The 17,715-nt window shown below is 41.7% G+C and overlaps 1 protein-coding gene across 9 annotated transcripts in view; it reads left to right on the top strand.

The window, feature by feature from the left end:
- The window catches only part of fbrsl1 (fibrosin-like 1), a 270,501-nt gene that overhangs the window by 69,165 nt on the left and 183,621 nt on the right, over positions 1-17,715 (top strand). For all 9 annotated transcript variants that reach the window (XM_046034084.1, XM_046034076.1, XM_046034083.1 and 6 more), the window contains exon 3: positions 2,789-3,016. In XM_046034084.1, the coding sequence (XP_045890040.1) occupies positions 2,789-3,016 (228 nt within the window). The remainder of the gene's footprint in view (positions 1-2,788; positions 3,017-17,715) is intronic.

Here is a 17,715-nt window from a genome sequence, read left to right on the forward strand (position 1 = left end):
CTAAGGCTACTGATAGAGGTCTCGATGCTTTAGACTTCACTGTTTGCTCTGGCAGTTAGATTTAGATCTATATTCTGATCAACTTTACTGCGTTAAAAGCATGGAAGTGACTGTTTTTTCTTTCACAATGGAAAAAACAAATCAATCTTCACGCAGTCACTGAGTGTCGTACCCAGTCTTAAAAAGTGTTAAGGCAATTTTTTCCTTTAAACTAGAGAGAAGAAAATCTCATATCTAGAAACACTTCATTTGTTTTTAAACAGCTTCTGCAAGGAGATTGGGAATTGTACAAGCAAGTAAGAAAAGAAACAACTCAGCTACAACCATGTTCAGTGTAGCACAAAACAAATTATGCAAAGAGTCGTGCACTAGAACATTGTGATGAAGGTGTGTGTGTGGGCAATTTAGGATACATGGTGCCCGGATTTTGCACTTTGTCATAGAAACCTTCCTCCTCTTCATGGCCAGACTTTGCAGTGCCTGACACATGAACACCTTTTATCATGGAAGGTGTCATTCATTAGCAGTTATGGGGTTAATGTTCTAGCCATCTGCTAACCTCCCACCCTTGGAGCCAATAATTTGATTATTCATATGGAGCGCTGAGCTGACTGCAGTCGGGCCCGGCTGTGAACAGATGTTGAATCGTGAACCAGCAGCCCTTGGCCTTGAACTTCATGCAGCTTCGAGCAGCGGTGTGTCATCCTCTGCCGTTCAGATCTCAACCGACAGGCTTTACCAAGCAACAGCAAGTCACCAGCTCTACTTGGGCCTGATGAGATCTGAAAATAAGAGGTAGCAGAAGCCCAGGACGAGGATGCAATTCAGTCACTAAACACAGATGCAGGCAGGTAGGCAGGCTGACAGCTGTGTGTTCTACAGGCTGGCAGATGTACATGTGCCCCACATTGTGTGCCAGTTTGTATATCATGTAAGCCATGTCCTTAACTTTGCCCACGCTGTCAGAATAGAGCTAGGTTTGACCTCAGCTCTGTGACTAATGCCTCCTTCATGTCATGTCATGTCATGTAAGATAGGAAGATGGATGGAAGGCGGCAATGGGAAAGATTCCCATGTTTACGCCTCGCAGAGCTTTCACATCAGTGGAGAATTCAATGTTACAAAATGTTAGCTATAATTCGTAAATGTACAGTATGTAGTAACGTAGGAGTAACAAACTGTCTGACCGACTTTCAGCTAGTGGTGTTCTGGTCTTGGTTGTACACTGAAATTGACTGAACTTTGAGCACGGGGGCAATCTTGATTCACAGTCTAAACCTTTTTCATAAAAAAACAACCCCGACACAAAGCAATTCTGCTTTTGATCGTGTGTGTAGAGCGCCTGCTGATAAATGTTGTTTGAAGACTTAAAGGAAGAAGAAAAAATATGTATGCCCAGAATATTGCTATAAAATGGTAAATGGTTTGTTTATCTTGGTCTTTTCTACCTTAACGGACAAAGTGCTTTACAATTTTCCTCTCATTCACCCATCCATTTGTGCTGAATTACATTGAACGACACACTTTGGCTGGCGTTAGACATCAGGGTTTGTTTGCTTTTTTCATGCACTTTCATATTATTTAGTAACCAGATCTTTTTGTACCATTATTATAACTGGAATGTGGACCTGATCTGCATTTACAAGTAAGAAATGGTTGGTTATGGTAACTCTAACATAACAGACATACAGTATGTATAACATTAGGTCATAATTCATGGTGCCTCATGTAGTGTTTGCATTTTGCATTTCGCATTTCAAGCACTCTCGACACTTGAAATCATTAAATATTAGTTTTTTGTGCATTACAGTGACAAGAAATGTGTAATACAACACCAGCTCAGTGTTTCACAGCAGCTGAAATATAGCAAATACTAGTCACTAGTCTTAGTAGCCCATATACAACATGATGCCAAGTTTGTCTGTGAAATACTGGTCAGGGGGTGAGCTGGGAGAGGAGGCAAAGAAAAATGATTGGGGTTAGATACCAAGCAGTTAAAAATTATGTTGGAATTCCAATAAGCAAAAACACCAATTCCATACAGGCCGTAACCAAAGCATGAAAGGAATGATTAGTTAAAGGGGGAAATTGCTTGGTCATAGTGTAAGTGTAGAGCTACTGTATTTTCTCCAGTGTGTGTTAAAGCAGCACTTCATATCATAAGCTCATTATATCTGAGCCATAAAGTGATTATGAGCTCCAGTAAGGCATTGTTCTGCTGTTGACAGGATTAAAAATTACTTTAGAGAGAGAGAGAGTGAGCATCGCCGCTCTCTGCTGGAGTGTTTGCTTGCTTTGTATAAGCCAGCAGTGAAAGGGACTGCGCGCTTGACTGTTTGCCAGCTGTGGCACACCCACCCTCCATTCTTTTACACATTAATCTCCAGTCACTTTGTCTATCCATCTAGATATGTGTCTGCTTTGTTCTTGTTTGAAGGCAGCGTGAAGTGTCGTTTTTCATAGACTTGTCCTCACCTATGTACAAATGTTTCAGGGATTTTAAGGAATCCTTGAGTCACTAAAGGCAGTAAATCTCTCTTGTCAGTGTGGCATAGAGTAATATCCATGTCACTGGGTGTGTGTGCAGAATGCCTTTAGTAAAAGTTGCCTTTTAAAAACTGAAAAAGTAATGGCTGCATCCAACAGGTTACATGGTGAATTTTGATCATCATTTTTGTTGTTAGTGACGTTAAATGACAAGACGCACATCATCAAGGACTACGGAGGCAGTGTTTTCGACTGTACATCCGCATATTGTGTCTAATGTGCTTTCTTCTTCTCCCTGCAGAAGAAGACCGGAGTTGTGAAGACACAGGAGAAGAAGGAGCGGTGGAAGGAGAAAAAGGCGGCAAAGCGGCAGAAGAAAGAAGACGGGGAGGTGGTGGAGGAGGAGGAGGAGAATGTCCAGCCGGTGGTGGATCCTCTGGAGAATGGCTTCCTTCATCATGCCCAGCGGGAGCAGGAGAGGATGAACGAGAGGCTGCTGAAGAAGACTTACTCCAAGAAGAACAAAATGGTCAGTGTGTCTGCCTAGATCAACATAGTTTAACATAGATTGCATGTATGTTGAATAGACTATTGGTTTGTGGGTATTTTGTTTATAAATGAAGTAGATGTGCTGAGGTATAGGCTTTTGCCACAAAGGCAGAGGTGCCAATCAGGTACCATCTGATTGCACTTTGTTGTGATGGCCAATGCTATTATTTCCACAACGCTTCTTTAACTAACAGGACAGTGTTTTCTCCAGATATATACTTTCCATTCACCTGACAGCTGTTCCACATTCTCTTTAAAGCAGAAAAAGATCTACGAGGAATTTTCTGAACAAATGTGCGTACAGAGCCTTTCGTCCCAGTCAGATGGGACTTTACTTAGTATCACCTCATCTTTTCTGTCCCCTCTATCAGTGCACCGTCAAACCACACCTCAGTGTTCAGCGCTGGAGAAAATCATTTTCTTCAAATACTCACTACTTTTGTGAACTAAATCTGCTAAAGGCTGTCATGCAGAGTTTTAGCCCATTTAGAGCTGTCTAAAAAATGATGGGTGCAATTATGTGGTTTTTTTTGTACATTTTCTTTGTGTTCATTGTTTTTGAAATAGAAGCTTTTGACACTGATCCTATTGTCTTTCATGGAAGTCCAGGCCATATGCCACAAAAGCACCGTAGGCTCACATTGTGATGTTGATGGTGACTGTGGGCACTAACTTCCTTTCTCTTGGTGCTGTCTAAAGTGATTTTATGTAGTGACTTTTTAATGGTTTCAGCTTACTGTGCTTCAGATGGTGCTAATAGCTGAAGCATTTTGGGTTCTGCATTAGCAGTGATGTTCTTTTCATTCTCAGTGACGGTCTTTTCCTTACTAGGTGTCATATATATATATATATATAAATAAATAATATACTATTTTATATTTACATATTTATTCTTGGTGGTGATAGCACCTTCTTTAAGTTTAGACCAGCTAATACAGTGGTGAGGCCACACAATTATAGCCTATGACATTAGCGGTAGCCCACACAGAATGGCTAATACATAGACTCTACTGCAGGTGTGTGGAATCAGTAGCATTCAATAGCATTTGGACCTCAGTGGAGGGTGACATATGTGACTTGTATACACCTATGAGCTCCAGTGCAACCAAAAGTGTTTGTGTTTCATAAACAAATTGTTGGGATGCTGCCTTCAGGTGGATTTACCCTGCCATCCCATTCTTTTTTTCCTTCATGACTGCAGAAGTGGTTTTCTGTTTGTTTATGCAGATAGAGGGCCAATATCCCCGGCTTCAAGCACTCTGCTGAGCCCACAGACTCCGAGTCTGTCCCAGTTAGATAGTCCATCTATGTGTTAACAGTTTGTTTAAATGGGCGGATGTTTTTATGCTCCTGTCCGAGGCCAAGATCCACCATAGTGCTGTTGAGGATAAGAGGGGAAATGTAGTCAGGAAGCCAAACTAAATAATGAGGCTGTGTAGCCCGGGGGCCTCCTCCACAGACAAAAATATCTCTCTTAGATAAGATTTCCTGAGGAAGTTAACATGGCTGAAAATGAGTTTGGCTGTGATCTTTAGTTTGCTAAGAGACTGTTTGAAATTATGTATTTAGCTGATGCTCTTATCCAGAGTGTAAGTGCAATAGGCTGCAATTAATCAACCAAATCTACATTCCAGTCCAGATAATAACTCCATAATATCGCCAAACTGCTGCTGTCATTTGAAAACCTTGCAACTTCAGCTGTGCTGAATAAAGAGATGTAGACAGTAGAGAAAACTAAAGTTGAAATCATTGTATTTGTTTTTTGTGTCTACTCGTCAGCAACAAGATATTTGTTTGCGCCTGGACTGTATAATAGGAAAGTAAAGTCCTGATCTTGTGTTTGCTTTCCAAGTGATATAACTGCATATTGCATTGAAGTAGCTACATTTATTTCTTTGTCATGTTTTTCCTAAGTGCAATTTCAAACTAGAGAGGGAAATCTTAGTACATTTTGAGGAATGTATAACAAAATGTTGTCACCGATATGCATGTATAATTTGAAGTGCACAGTGGAAGTAATGAGGTCACAAAACTCACTCAACCTTGAAATAACTGTACACATGACCCTGAAAATTAAACTACAGTTCTGTGGTGTGTACCAGCAGAAGCATATATGTCAGTTAATCATTGTAATGAGTTTCTCTTCAGCACCTTGCAGCAGCTTAGAGGGAGAATTTGTCTGTGGCTTACTGGACTGGTTAAGGCGCACTGACCCCATGCATTGCCAAAGTCCCCCAAAAAAACATTTCACTTCTGTGATCTGTAGATAACTAGAAATGCCTCCCTTCCCAGCTGGACTGATCCATAAACTGCTGCTGGTTACTTATTACCTGGTTGTTCCCTGTTCTTGTTCTTGCTTAACTTCTAAACTTTCCAATCCCTTCCTTTTTTCTTGTATCAGTTGCCTACTTAAATATCAATGTCTGGCTGAAGCAATGTAAGGCTGTCTCACTGTCTGAGAACAAGCAGCTAAAATATATTTTAACCTGCCCTGGCTTTAGTTCTTTAAAGCCCACCTTTAATACATAACTAAAACTCCAAATTCACAACTACATTATGATTACAATTATGCTGTGTTCACGTGCTATGGGAAACAACCCCCAATTCCAGTCATAATCACAGTGCAGATGAGACTCATGACATGACTAATTAGTTATAAATAACAGAAAGCACTGATGTATAAAGTGGTTGATCTAAGCATTCATAAAGCTAAATGTATGTGCTTTAGTTATAAGTACAGTTTGTGTTTGAGCAGGCGTGTTTCTTAAGACCATGCTTGCCCGCTACCTCTGCTTTTTATTCTACGCCCACCTGCTTCCATAATAGGATTTTATAAATAGTTGCCAAATATGAATTTGTGCATGCGTGGCAAACAAAGGCACATTACAACATGACCAAAACAACATCTGCTGAGGGTCTTACAGAGCTTATGGGCCAACCTGCCCCAGGAAAACCTTGTGGGAGTGCATGAACAATTAGGTCATTTTCATTCCCATTTATCTGTAGAAATCCAGGCACATTTCCTCAGTTTATTGTGTTGATAGATTCACTTTTGGTGAGTTCAGTGTCTCAAGGCTGAGTGCTTGTTTACTCACTACTAAAAGTTTAACTTCAAAGCTTAATTTTACTTTTGTTGATTCTGGAGGGACTATGTAAGGGCAAGTGCTTGGAGTATAAGAGCCAAGGAGAGAGCAAGAGATACAGATATCTCTCCTCTTACTTTATCCTCCACCCCTGTGATGTTTTCATGCACTCTAAGTGTCTCTGATAGGTGGAATCCCATGCATATAAAATGCACCCGCTTCCAGATGGACAGAGCTTCGATGAGTAGCCCTTTGTGGATTTTATCTGCCACAGAAAACGTCCTTGGCAACAGCACCAACAGACTCTATCACAGTCATGCGGTTGTTTAGTATTCACACTACTTTGCTGCCAAGTTAAATTAACAATACCATGCACACATTTGCTCTTACTTATATCCATGAGGGCATAATATGTTATTTGTTATATCCAGCAAACACAAAGCACTATTACCAATATACATATAGTATAACCACAGTGCTTTCTATTTTGCTGTATCTCCAGTCAGAGTAGGTGTCCCTAGTTTGTCATACAATATAATCTGCAGGCAAGGTGATGTGTTGGTCACCTCGAGGCACCCCAGGGTGCCAGACGGACAGGAGTTGTGGTGTCAGAGCAGAGTTCGTCACAGGGGGGCACTCTTCTAATTAGATGACTCGCCAGTACCTCAGGAACGACTGAGCATTGTGTGTGTGTGTCTGTGTGTGACACTGTGTATGTGCACGCCAAGATCTTAGGCCTGATTTCCTGTTCTCCAGCAGTCACACGTTTTTGAAGACCGATACTGATATTGTTTTAACTGGATCCAACAGTTTGTGCCAGTTATTTGCATGTGCCAAAAATGAAACAAAACCCAGCTTCATTGGAACTCGCCACTGAAATTCACTCTTGATTTTTTTATTTTTTTTGTAAAATGAGTTAGTAACCCCTTAAAGGATCAGTCATTAACTGGTCACCTCCTTTTCCGCTGAAACTCCAGAAGCTCCTTTACTCATGAACATTGTAGGTCATTACTTTATTACTATATTTAATTTAATATTCATAAACACCAGTCTGACCTGTGTTGTTGTTTTTATTTGTCATTCCCTGCTGTAAAATACCCAGCAAGCACCAGCGTGGCTTTGACCTTCAATATGCTTTAAATGGGGGTCATGAATAACGCATAACGCTGACTCGCTCAAGCAACGCACTTCTACACATCACATCACCATCCCTGTCCATTAGTGCATTGCTCTACCCTGTGCTGCACACACACCCCACTAACAATGTCATATAGGAAAACATCTTTGGACACTTCACTCTGTTATTCCAACCCGCCCCCAGGCAAAACGCTCACTATCTGGCTTGCCTGTGGACATGAAACCGGCGTCCTGCAAGCCCCTGTCATACTGTAGCTGCTTCAGGATTACTTTCCCTTCTTCATATCTAGGTGTGTTTATAAGCAGTAAGCCAGCCGGAGACAGATCAGATTAGCTAGGGCATTAGCAGTGCACTGGAGCATAGTTCAGGGACAGCCTGTGAGCTGCAATAAATGCAAAAGTACTGCTGCCCATCGGTAGTGGGGCGGTGGTAACAAGCGGGTGATCAGGATGACTGATAATGGTATGCTGGTTGTTATCTGGGGAGCAGCAACCCTGAGCGGTAGCAGCTGGGCTCAGGAGACGCCCGTCAGACAATATCTCTCCTGGCTAACCTTGCTTCCTGCCCATTTAAACTTGAGATCAAGGCAAATCCTGTCCACCTGAGTCATTTGGGGCAAGTCACCGAGCAGACATTTAGTATTGGTGACTCATTTCAAGAAGCAAATGTCCAATTTCTTGTGTTGTTCTGCTCTGACCGAAAACCTTTTAAACAGCAGATGTCAGATTTTGCTGTATATATTGAAACAACTTGACATCAGTTTCACCACAATGAATTTGCGTGTTTAGGCTACAGGGCACAAGATTTATCATTTACTATAACTGGATTCACTTTTCGCATGACTTTTTTCCTCTCATGATAAAGAAATATTTGTTCCACTAATTCTCCTGAGGCCCACACATTTTGCTCACTTTACTGTTATCGGCTCTTAACGATGTGGTCGATCAAGGATCTGAAACACTATCTACTGTTGCACTTGTAACGAGATCAGCCATAAAATGTAAAATTCTTGATGTAATTATGGGTCCGAAAAGCTTGTAAGTGGTAGCGTGATAGAAAAGGCCTTTACTCCTGTTACTCAGGTTAACACTGCAGTTTAACAAAGAACATTATTAGATGAGGGGATAATGAGGTACGCTGCAGAGGTGTCTTCAGGCACATCACATGCGAGAGTGTGTGCATGTGATGTGCAGAAAGACAAAAGATGAGTGGGGGAGCCTGACTTGTAATAGACGTTGACAGATCAATTAGATAGCTGCTTGTATCATGAACAAGTATGCATGATCACACGGAGGATAATTGTCTGAACCACATCAAAGACAAGTTTGCAGATGAGCACACATGCCTGTGCAAAGACAAATAAATGACAATATTAAGAGTTTCATTTAAAAAAAATTAGGTATGTGATTGTTTTTAAAAAAAATAAATAAATAAAAAATCATGATCACGCACACTCTGATAAATTGATTGCTGACATTAGAAATTCCCCGGAGGTCTTAGTTGCCTTGCTTACTAATTTCAGATATAAGAAGGAATGCGATCATCTGCCTTTTGAGCATTATATGTTTTTTTTAATTGATGTTTCCAGTGTTTGATGTCAGGGTTGATATTGTGCAGCAGGTTATATCAAGGTTATATGAATCATCATTCATTTCATTACATTCTGTATGTTTTTATAGAAAAATAGTTGCTGAAATTGTTAATTGCTCTGTACTTCATAATTTCAACATTTTATATTTTGTTTATAATTAAGAATAAAGATAATATTAAGTATTACGTTCCCTACAAAACAACTTCCCAACTCTACCAGGGATAAGTAACCTTCTCCAGACCATATTCACAAAATCATTGTTACAGGCCACTTTTCTTGTTTTGGATTGAATCCAAAAGCTTTTTATATAAAATTTTCAAGGAGCTTTCTTTGTAATCTAAATTTAGGATTTTTGAAAACTAAAAATCCAAGGGAAGTCATCTTTGAGTCACTGGTAGTGATCATGGTCAGTTGGAGCTAATTAAAGGTAAAGACTTCCCATAGATAATAAGTAAACAATTGACAAATTTAATTTAGCAAATGAAATTCTGCGGGTAAAACTGTCACATATCAGATTTTTGGTAAAAAGGTCAGTAGACTTTTATTCTCCCTTCCCCGAGATGATTTTCCTATATGAATAAGTGTCTGGGAGCACGTACCTTCCTCTGTGTGTGTTTTCAAGTTTCCTAAATGCTGTCTATTTTTGCTCAGCAGACGGCCTGACCACAGTGGGTTTAGTGTGAGGAGCCAAACTTGTCCCCACGGGTTTCCATTGGGGCTGGTGATGTTGACTTTGCCCGGGATGCCAGGGAAGGGCTGGGAAAAGATGAGGGAACAGTCCCACTGGTGTTGAAATGGAGGTGGGGGAGGGTGTAGAAGGATTTCATGTAGCTCCAGTCCCAGGGGACCAGAGTTTAGCCTGGTCCCAATGTGAACTGGCCCCAGATGGTGGGATTTGGAAAAAACTGTTAGGCTATAAGGTGTCTGTCAAAATGGATACAGGCTCCATAGATGGATAGATTGATACAATAAGTTCCCCTTTAATAATCTAAGGGCAAGTTTTGAAATATGTCTGTGATAAATGTGACCCATAGGAGCAATCTCAACAAACCAGAATTCAATGGGAACACCTGTAAAATTACTTTGTTACTTAGTTAAACTGCAACCTCCCAGTATTTCTCCTCCCATACACTTTGACTAGGAGAAAGAGAGATGGGTAGAAAGACAGAGAGACCAAAATAGAACTGGATGTAAAGGGGAGAAGAATGACAAAGAACGGCCGAACCCAGACAACCCCTGCGCCCGCTGTGCTTAGCCAGGTGAATATTGCATGGGACAGTGCACAGTGATTAATGTCAGGCCATGTAAGGTGCTTGGCCGGGTTGCCTTACTGCAAGTGCATGCACACACATCCCATCACTTTTAACAAGCCATAGTCATTGAGATACATCAGGGCTACTTCAGAGCAACCACTCCGGGGACAATTAGATCTGGGAACATTAAATTAGCAGGGATCTAAAGTCATGCTCTGCTGGAGCTGGAGCTGGGGCTGTTGCATTTTGGGATTGGATAAGGTAACAGAGGCAAGGAGAAACTCCTCCTGGGTATACTCTGTGCTATCTGACATTGCTTTGAGAGCATTATTTTAGAGTAATTTCTAATTTAGCCGTTACATTGTAGTGCAGAATATGTTTCACTGCAGTCATTAGGTTTTGAACTCAGGAGGCAAATGTTAGCCATAATAAATCTGTCAGGACATTATTTCTCTGCGCTTTGCTTGCTGGCTAGTTGTGATTACTTTAAAAAAAAAAAAAAAGGAAAAAAGTAATTTATTAAAGTGGGACCTCCCAAGCTACATCACATTCTGGTTTTGCATGTACCAGAGAATCTGTAGCTATAGCAACAGATGTATTGCCCCTAGTAGATGTTTAACTAGAGCAGACAGCAGGGAGAGACACTTTATTACGCCTCATGCTTTATGATTTACTGTATCATTGTGGTTTATATTACAGTAATGTTTAGGGAGCAGTTCAGAAATGTGTGCTCCAGGAAATCTCAGGTGTCTAAAGCTGCATTTCAACCAAAGGAACTATATCCCGGAACTAGGAACCTTTGGAGGAACTCACTGTTTTTCCACCAGAGGGACCAGGGTCTAAATGTAGTTCTGGGGTCTTCATTTTACCCCCGAAAGTACCAGTACTTTGGGGGGGTGGGGCTTGCCTTGAAGTGAGTTGAGGTTTCTGGCTTTAACTGGAGAATGTCGGCTGTTTGTCTGCTACTGCTCCTCTCTTTTCCACCATTGTTTGCAAACCAATAAATCACAACCAACAGTAAGAGAGCCACACAAGTCTCACCGACGTCGCCTGAGATCGAACGTCTGCATTAAATGTGCTGCTGGGAAACAGCAACTAGCGTGCAGCGGTGTGTTTACAGCGAACAGCTGATGGAGTTGTGCTGAATACTGGGTCCTAAGTTGTTGTTTTAAGTTTTCATCAGTCAGGAGGTTTTTCCACAGAGCTGAAGTCAGTCTCCTCCTCTCCAAAACAAGCGGATCAGCTGATTATGGCAAGTAATAAAGCTCGTTAAAATCCCGTTCCTCTAATGCACAGGCAGACACAGACGTGAGTCCTGCTGCTGATCTGCTGCTCTTGTCGCTGGAAATGTTTTAATAACCTTCCAAACAGTGATCTGTGATTGTGATTTTATTTTTGTGTTGCTTTCTCTGTGCTGGAGTTATTTTAAGAACTTGATAGTTTTATCCAGTTTCTTATCCACACAAGTCTCACCGATGTCCACCTGAGATCATATGTTGGCTTTAAAAGTATTGCTCGGAAACAACAGCCACCGTGCAGCAGTGTGTTTACAGCGAACAGCTGATGGAGTTATGCTAAATACTGGGTCCTAAGTTGTTGTTTTAAGTTTTCATCAGTCAGGAAGTTTCTACAAGGAGCCTCCTCTCTGAAACAAGCAGAACAGCTGATTACAGCAAGTAATTAAACATCCCGTTCCACCGACGCAGGCAGACACATACGTGAGTGCTGCAGCTGATCTGCAGCTCTTATCGGCTGGAAATGTTTTAATTACCTTCCAAACTGTCGCAATTTTATTTTAGGTTGCTTTCTCTGTGCTGGAGTTATTTTAAGAACTTTATGGCTTTATCCAGTTTGTTACTAATAAATTTGTAACAAACTTTTTATCGTGTTTCTCTTCATTATACTCCCACACAAAAAAGCTGCTTTAATGGTCAAACACAGCCTATAGTTTTTCATTATATTCCAATCAGATCTGATGTTCATTTATAAATGTTGCTCATGGATAGTGGTTACAAATAATGATGCCTGTGCATCACTTGGTACGGCGTGAAGGCCTACAGCCTACGTCAGCTGGTTAATTTGCCTAATCTTCGCAGGTCTTTAGACCACGGTGGAAACACACACAACAGAGCTGAAGGGATCTTTTAGTTCCTTGAAAAGAGATCTGGGGACTTAAAAGTCCCTGGTACTTTTGGTCGAAAAGGGTCAAAGTACAACTCATGAGCTGCAAGTTATGCAAGGTCATATTTATTGCGAAATGCTTTTATCAAACAGGCCAATCACAAAGCTCTTAAACAGATGTAAACAAGAAAAAAGATACAGTAGGTTATGAAGCAATAGTTGTGTGTGTGTGTGAGGACTTGTACATGTGCAGACTGTACACCTGCATCAAATCTAACCTAAATCTACTTCATACTTGAGACACCATAGGAAGCACACTGTCGCTTTGAACCTAAACAACCTTTAACAGACACTGACAACCACAGTTCAGGGAAACGGAGAACAAAGTGATAAAAATGAGGTTGCTCAGCCCAGATTCTCACGTTGTGCTGCCTTTCATGTCACTTCAGACCGATAAAAGAAGTCATACGACATTGGCCTTTAAGTGAATATAAATATGAATGAGATATCAGATTGCTGATATGATGACTGTTTTTTACTGATAAAAATGTTGATGTGTGTTCTCTTTTTAATATGTGAGATCTGAGTTCGTTTTTTTCGTGGTTCTTGATCTGTGCTGTTGCTGTGTTGTTTTTAAAAAAGAACGGTTGTCATTTACGCAGTGTGGTATTTAACATAACATCATTTTTCCTCGTACATTCTTTAGATGAATATTCTGTAGGCGGCACTCTTTTTCTCGTTTACTCAAACATGGTAGCACTTCCTGTGCTACGTCAAAAGAGCAGCAGTTATGTTGAATCACTGTTGCAATGGAACAGTTACCGAAAAAAAAAATCTGAAACAGTATTTCCAAGTATTTCGTCCAAGTATTAAATAGAAATGGTGAGTCACATATTTGATCTGTGTGAGTTTAATGTTTTATTAGTGTTTCTGCTGTTACGCTGATCGCAAATGTCAAGGGGAATAAAAATCTCGGAGCCCATTAAATTTGTAACTTTTTGGCTTTACAATGACCACTTTTTTTTTTTACTGAACATCAGAGCAAAGTTATAGCTTCAGTGCACAATAATGGCATTCGTCCTCAAAATCACACATCTGTTAAAACCTAGAAGCAGGACTGTAACCTAGAAGCAGCACTGTCAGGGGTCAGGTTTCCTGGCTGCCTCTGTGTCCGGAGGCTGGCAGCCGTCTAGTGTGCGGTGCTGTGTTACATGGGAGGCCAATGAAGAATGAAGGGATCTGATGTTTGTAAGGTAGAATGAAAGTGGGTGGCAGTCCAGAGCTTTTACTGAAAAGAGAAGCCTCCTGTAGTTGCAAGAGGTCTTTTGTCTGGAGGCCTGTGTGTTTTGACAGGCCTGAGAGGGGGTAAGACAATAGAGAGGTCAGGCTGTATCCTGATGCGTTCCTACAGTAGGCTGCTACACTCCGCTTGTGTTGTTCTGCACCATCATTTACAAATGTCTCATTCTCTCCTTGTCACAGTTGTATCAATTTATTTTAGTTAATTAGTGCTTCAATTAGCGCCTACTTAATTAATCCATTTAATTGTTGTTTGGCTTGAAGAATGTGTTTTCACGTGTGTTACAATGTGTAGTGCATCTTGTTAACATGCTTCTTCACGTCTGTTCTACAAAGAGACTTGTGGTCCCACTGTAGCATGCGGGTTTATTTGTATGTGCGCGACTGTGAGGAAGGGCTTGCCTGCTTGGCGGCATCTGAAGTGTCTAAGTGTCATCTTTGCCACTTTAGCTCATTAAGGTCACTACATTAATGGGATCTGCCGAGACCCATGCCCCTGTTTTCATAGCCCTGTGCCTGGGGGCGTTGGCGACTACCAAAGCTGGACATTAACTCTGACGCATTAAATGGGATTAGTGGTGTCACTGAGACAGATGTCATCTTTGCAGCCACAGCTTTCCATTTTGTTCTCACAGTGTTCAGTTTTGCGATGATACAACACTGACCCCTGCTGCATTAGATAGTCATTGCACCCAGATACATGAGGAGGTGGGGTATGATGCTGTGTTAAACCTTTGCCAGATTGTGCATCGTCCATTGGGGGTCACTGTTTCCATTTGAAAACGATGGTGGGAGGCCTCCTCTTCTGCCATTTTGCCTGCCTAATGTAAAGTATCTTAAGGTTTGCAATATTGAGCCTAGGCGGTGGATGTTTTGCAGGTTCCATCAACATGTTTCCTGCAGCGTCTTGTAATGGATGCTTAATGTGGCTTCAAAATATTGCCATGAAAACAACATCGTCAGAGATAATGAAATGCCGCTGGAACACAGACGCTCATGTGTGGGTTGTATATATGCCAGCACCGTTGCTCATATTAGCTCATTAAAATGGCAAGTAGCGCTGCTATACAAGGTCAAATGTATCCATATCGGTCAGAAATCTCCTTGCATCAAGCATGTTCTATAATTAGCATATCACTAATGTAGGGAGGGAGCTTAAACAGGGTGTATTTAAAATGTTCTGACTCAGAATGAGGCTCTGTGCGCTTTAATGGGTTGTGATTTAGGGGATATTGTTCATACTTATATGCGTTTGAGCAGACAGCATGTGTTTGGTTCCTTTTTCCTTCCTTAAAGGCCATTCACACAGTAGCAATTCAACCAAGGGCTATAATTGTGTTTTCATGTACTATAGATCCTGTCATTAGGCCCCTGGGTCTGCAGGCAGTTATATGATGACAGCTGACAAGGGGGCGCGGCTCCTTTGAGGAAGAAGGGGTTTGTCGGGGGGTGGCTACGTGCACAAAAGCCACAATTACTTCCTGGACGGTCCCCAGAGCTCAGTGGTTGGAGTGTATATGTAAAATGATGTGGGAGAGGCCATTTGCAAAACAAAGACAGGGGTGGGGGAGGGGGGTTAGAATGATTGCTTTTCCACAATAGAGCATGTACACCCTGAGGCAGGAGGGGTTGAAGTGGCAGACTGGGGATTGACACGCCCCCTTGCAGTCTCTGAGGAGCTGGATGCAGATGGGCAATGTGTTTCTTGTGATTGACCCCTTGGAGAGAAGAGGGTCAGGGTTCGTCTCCTGGGCCCTGAGGGGAGGAGATGGCCCAGGGGGTGTAACTCTTAGTACATAAGCGCCCACTATGATCAGTTGGAAGTCACAGGTTCACTCAGCAGGGGACCCCAATTATTGTTATATAACTTATTATGGGGTCCAGCATTTAGTGTCACAAAGATACTGAGAAAATCCAGTTTGTGTATAGGATAGCTAAGGTGTCAATTTTTCAAAAGCACGATTATTCATTTTGAAATGAAACTTTTGTTTGGTGGACCTTCTTTCCGAACCAAATGACTCAGACAAAGATTTTCATTTCATTAGATAGCACACACTAGTGGGAAACATCAGGGTGTAATTGGAAGGTGTGACATGTGATTGAAGTCAAAGGCCAGACTGGAGCTGTGACACGGAGCTGTAGACATAACAACATTACCAATTAGCAGTGCATCGTTGCAATACTGATTGGATAATATCTGAGTGGCACAGCGAGCTGTGAGCACGTTCTGCAGGGTCACAAGGCTAAATTAGCCTGGTTGCTCTCAGTTTAATTAATGAGCCTGTAATGGTAGTGTAATTGCTCTTCAAAGTGGAGTCCCCTCTGACACTGATGTAGAGCAGCACTGTACACACCAGTCTCCCTTCAAATGCCCGGGTCGGCTACCACAGGTCTTGTCATCGCCAGTACCCCCAGAACAACCCCCGACTTCCGCCACTGCCGCAGCCACAGAGGGATACATACGACGCGTACTGAAGACATGAAATATTCAACAGCAATTTCCCCCTACGTTTGAAATAATACCTTGAAATGTTAATGCGCTCCCACTGCTTGTTTTAAGTGGAAGGCATCCCAAGGTGCCTGTGTTTGGATTGCACCGGTGCAGGGGGCTCTGTGTTTAAACCGGTGTCGGCGTGAAAGTAATACGCTACACAGGAGAATAAACCACAACCAGGCACTTAGGTCAAGAGGAGAAGGCTATTCTTAGTACCAACACTTGTAGACACACATGCTCAAATGTCTTCATATGACTTCCACATGATGCACAGATTTCCATGCTTTCTCAAATGCAAATACACACTTAAATAAATATATACGCAATATGGATGCACCGACAGATATACATGCAGTAAATATCTATCTCACATGCATACACACACAAACACAGACACTGCATGCATACACACACACACACACACACACACACATCACCTCTGACATTGATTTTCATTAAATTCACAGTGGTTGACAGTTTCACCAGCGTCCTTGGTTCTACATGTGTCTATTATCGGAGGATTACACAAGCCCAGGGTTTGCACAGTGACAGGCCATGATCTGATATCCGCTGCCATTAGCCTGGCCTCACCCACTAGGTGCCTCTTCAACCTGATCCTGCCAGAGACATTGCGATGTTATCAGGTCCGGTGATGCCTCCATCACCTGATACACCCCATGGATTAGTAAGGGACTTACCACCGGCTGTTCTGTGGTGAGAAAGCATTGCAGTGTGTCTGTAGAAGGTGACACGGCTCAGTAAAAATATTAATGCTGTGAGCTAAAAAAGTTCAGGTAGTGAGGTTTGCATATCAGGCAAATCAAGATAGTTTTTTTACTTTTTTTTTTTTTTTGTCAGCTGGAAGCACACACAGAGCACACAGACACACCTTCAGATTTTCTTTCCCCTCACAGTCAGATTCAGTGAGCCTTGCAGAGGAACACACACTTGGCTGCACAGTTCCTCCATGTGCCCTTCAGATCTGACAGCAAGGCATTAAATATTAGTGGCGTTTTATAGCGGGTTTGTAACATGGTTATTCCAGTCAGTGGGCTTGCCTTCCCAGTGTCTGTGCCCACTTTGGGGCTTTGGTTTGACAGCATTCGGGCAAAAAGCTATCTTGAGGGAAGCCAACCTGCCTGCGAGCCCCGGGCAATGAATACACACACTCTCACACACACACAATGTGAAAATGTTCGCATGAGTGAGCACAAAAAGTTTTATATATTGTCTGCAAAAAAATGCCTGTGCATGTGCAAATGCCTGTTTACCTAAATACAGATGGCACATTAATATAGCTACAGTATATTTTAATCCACGTGCTGCAAACATGCAGAAGCAAATGTCACACATGTGTCACACAGGATGTAGAGGAGATGAGCATGATAACAAGAACATCACCACAACCAGATGCAGTCTAATGCAACAGCTTTGCAACAAATACTACATTTCGGATAATTCTACTCGGGTCATTTTAAGGCTGTAGTTTGTCATGTTGTATTGTTGTATATGATTGTATTATGCTATTATTCTTACCACATGTATGCATTAAGGATAAACATTGGGTCATAGTTCAGTATAATATGACTCTCTTTGCTTATATTTTGTGTGACAGGTACAGTAATCAGATAACTGAAAACGGATTGAAACAGTGAGAACTACTCATGTAGCAGGTGGCGTGAAGAGAAATGTCAGACATA

The sequence above is a fragment of the Micropterus dolomieu genome, linkage group LG21 (genome assembly GCF_021292245.1).
Source record: "Micropterus dolomieu isolate WLL.071019.BEF.003 ecotype Adirondacks linkage group LG21, ASM2129224v1, whole genome shotgun sequence".
In the NCBI taxonomy this organism is placed as follows: Eukaryota; Metazoa; Chordata; class Actinopteri; order Centrarchiformes; family Centrarchidae; genus Micropterus; species Micropterus dolomieu.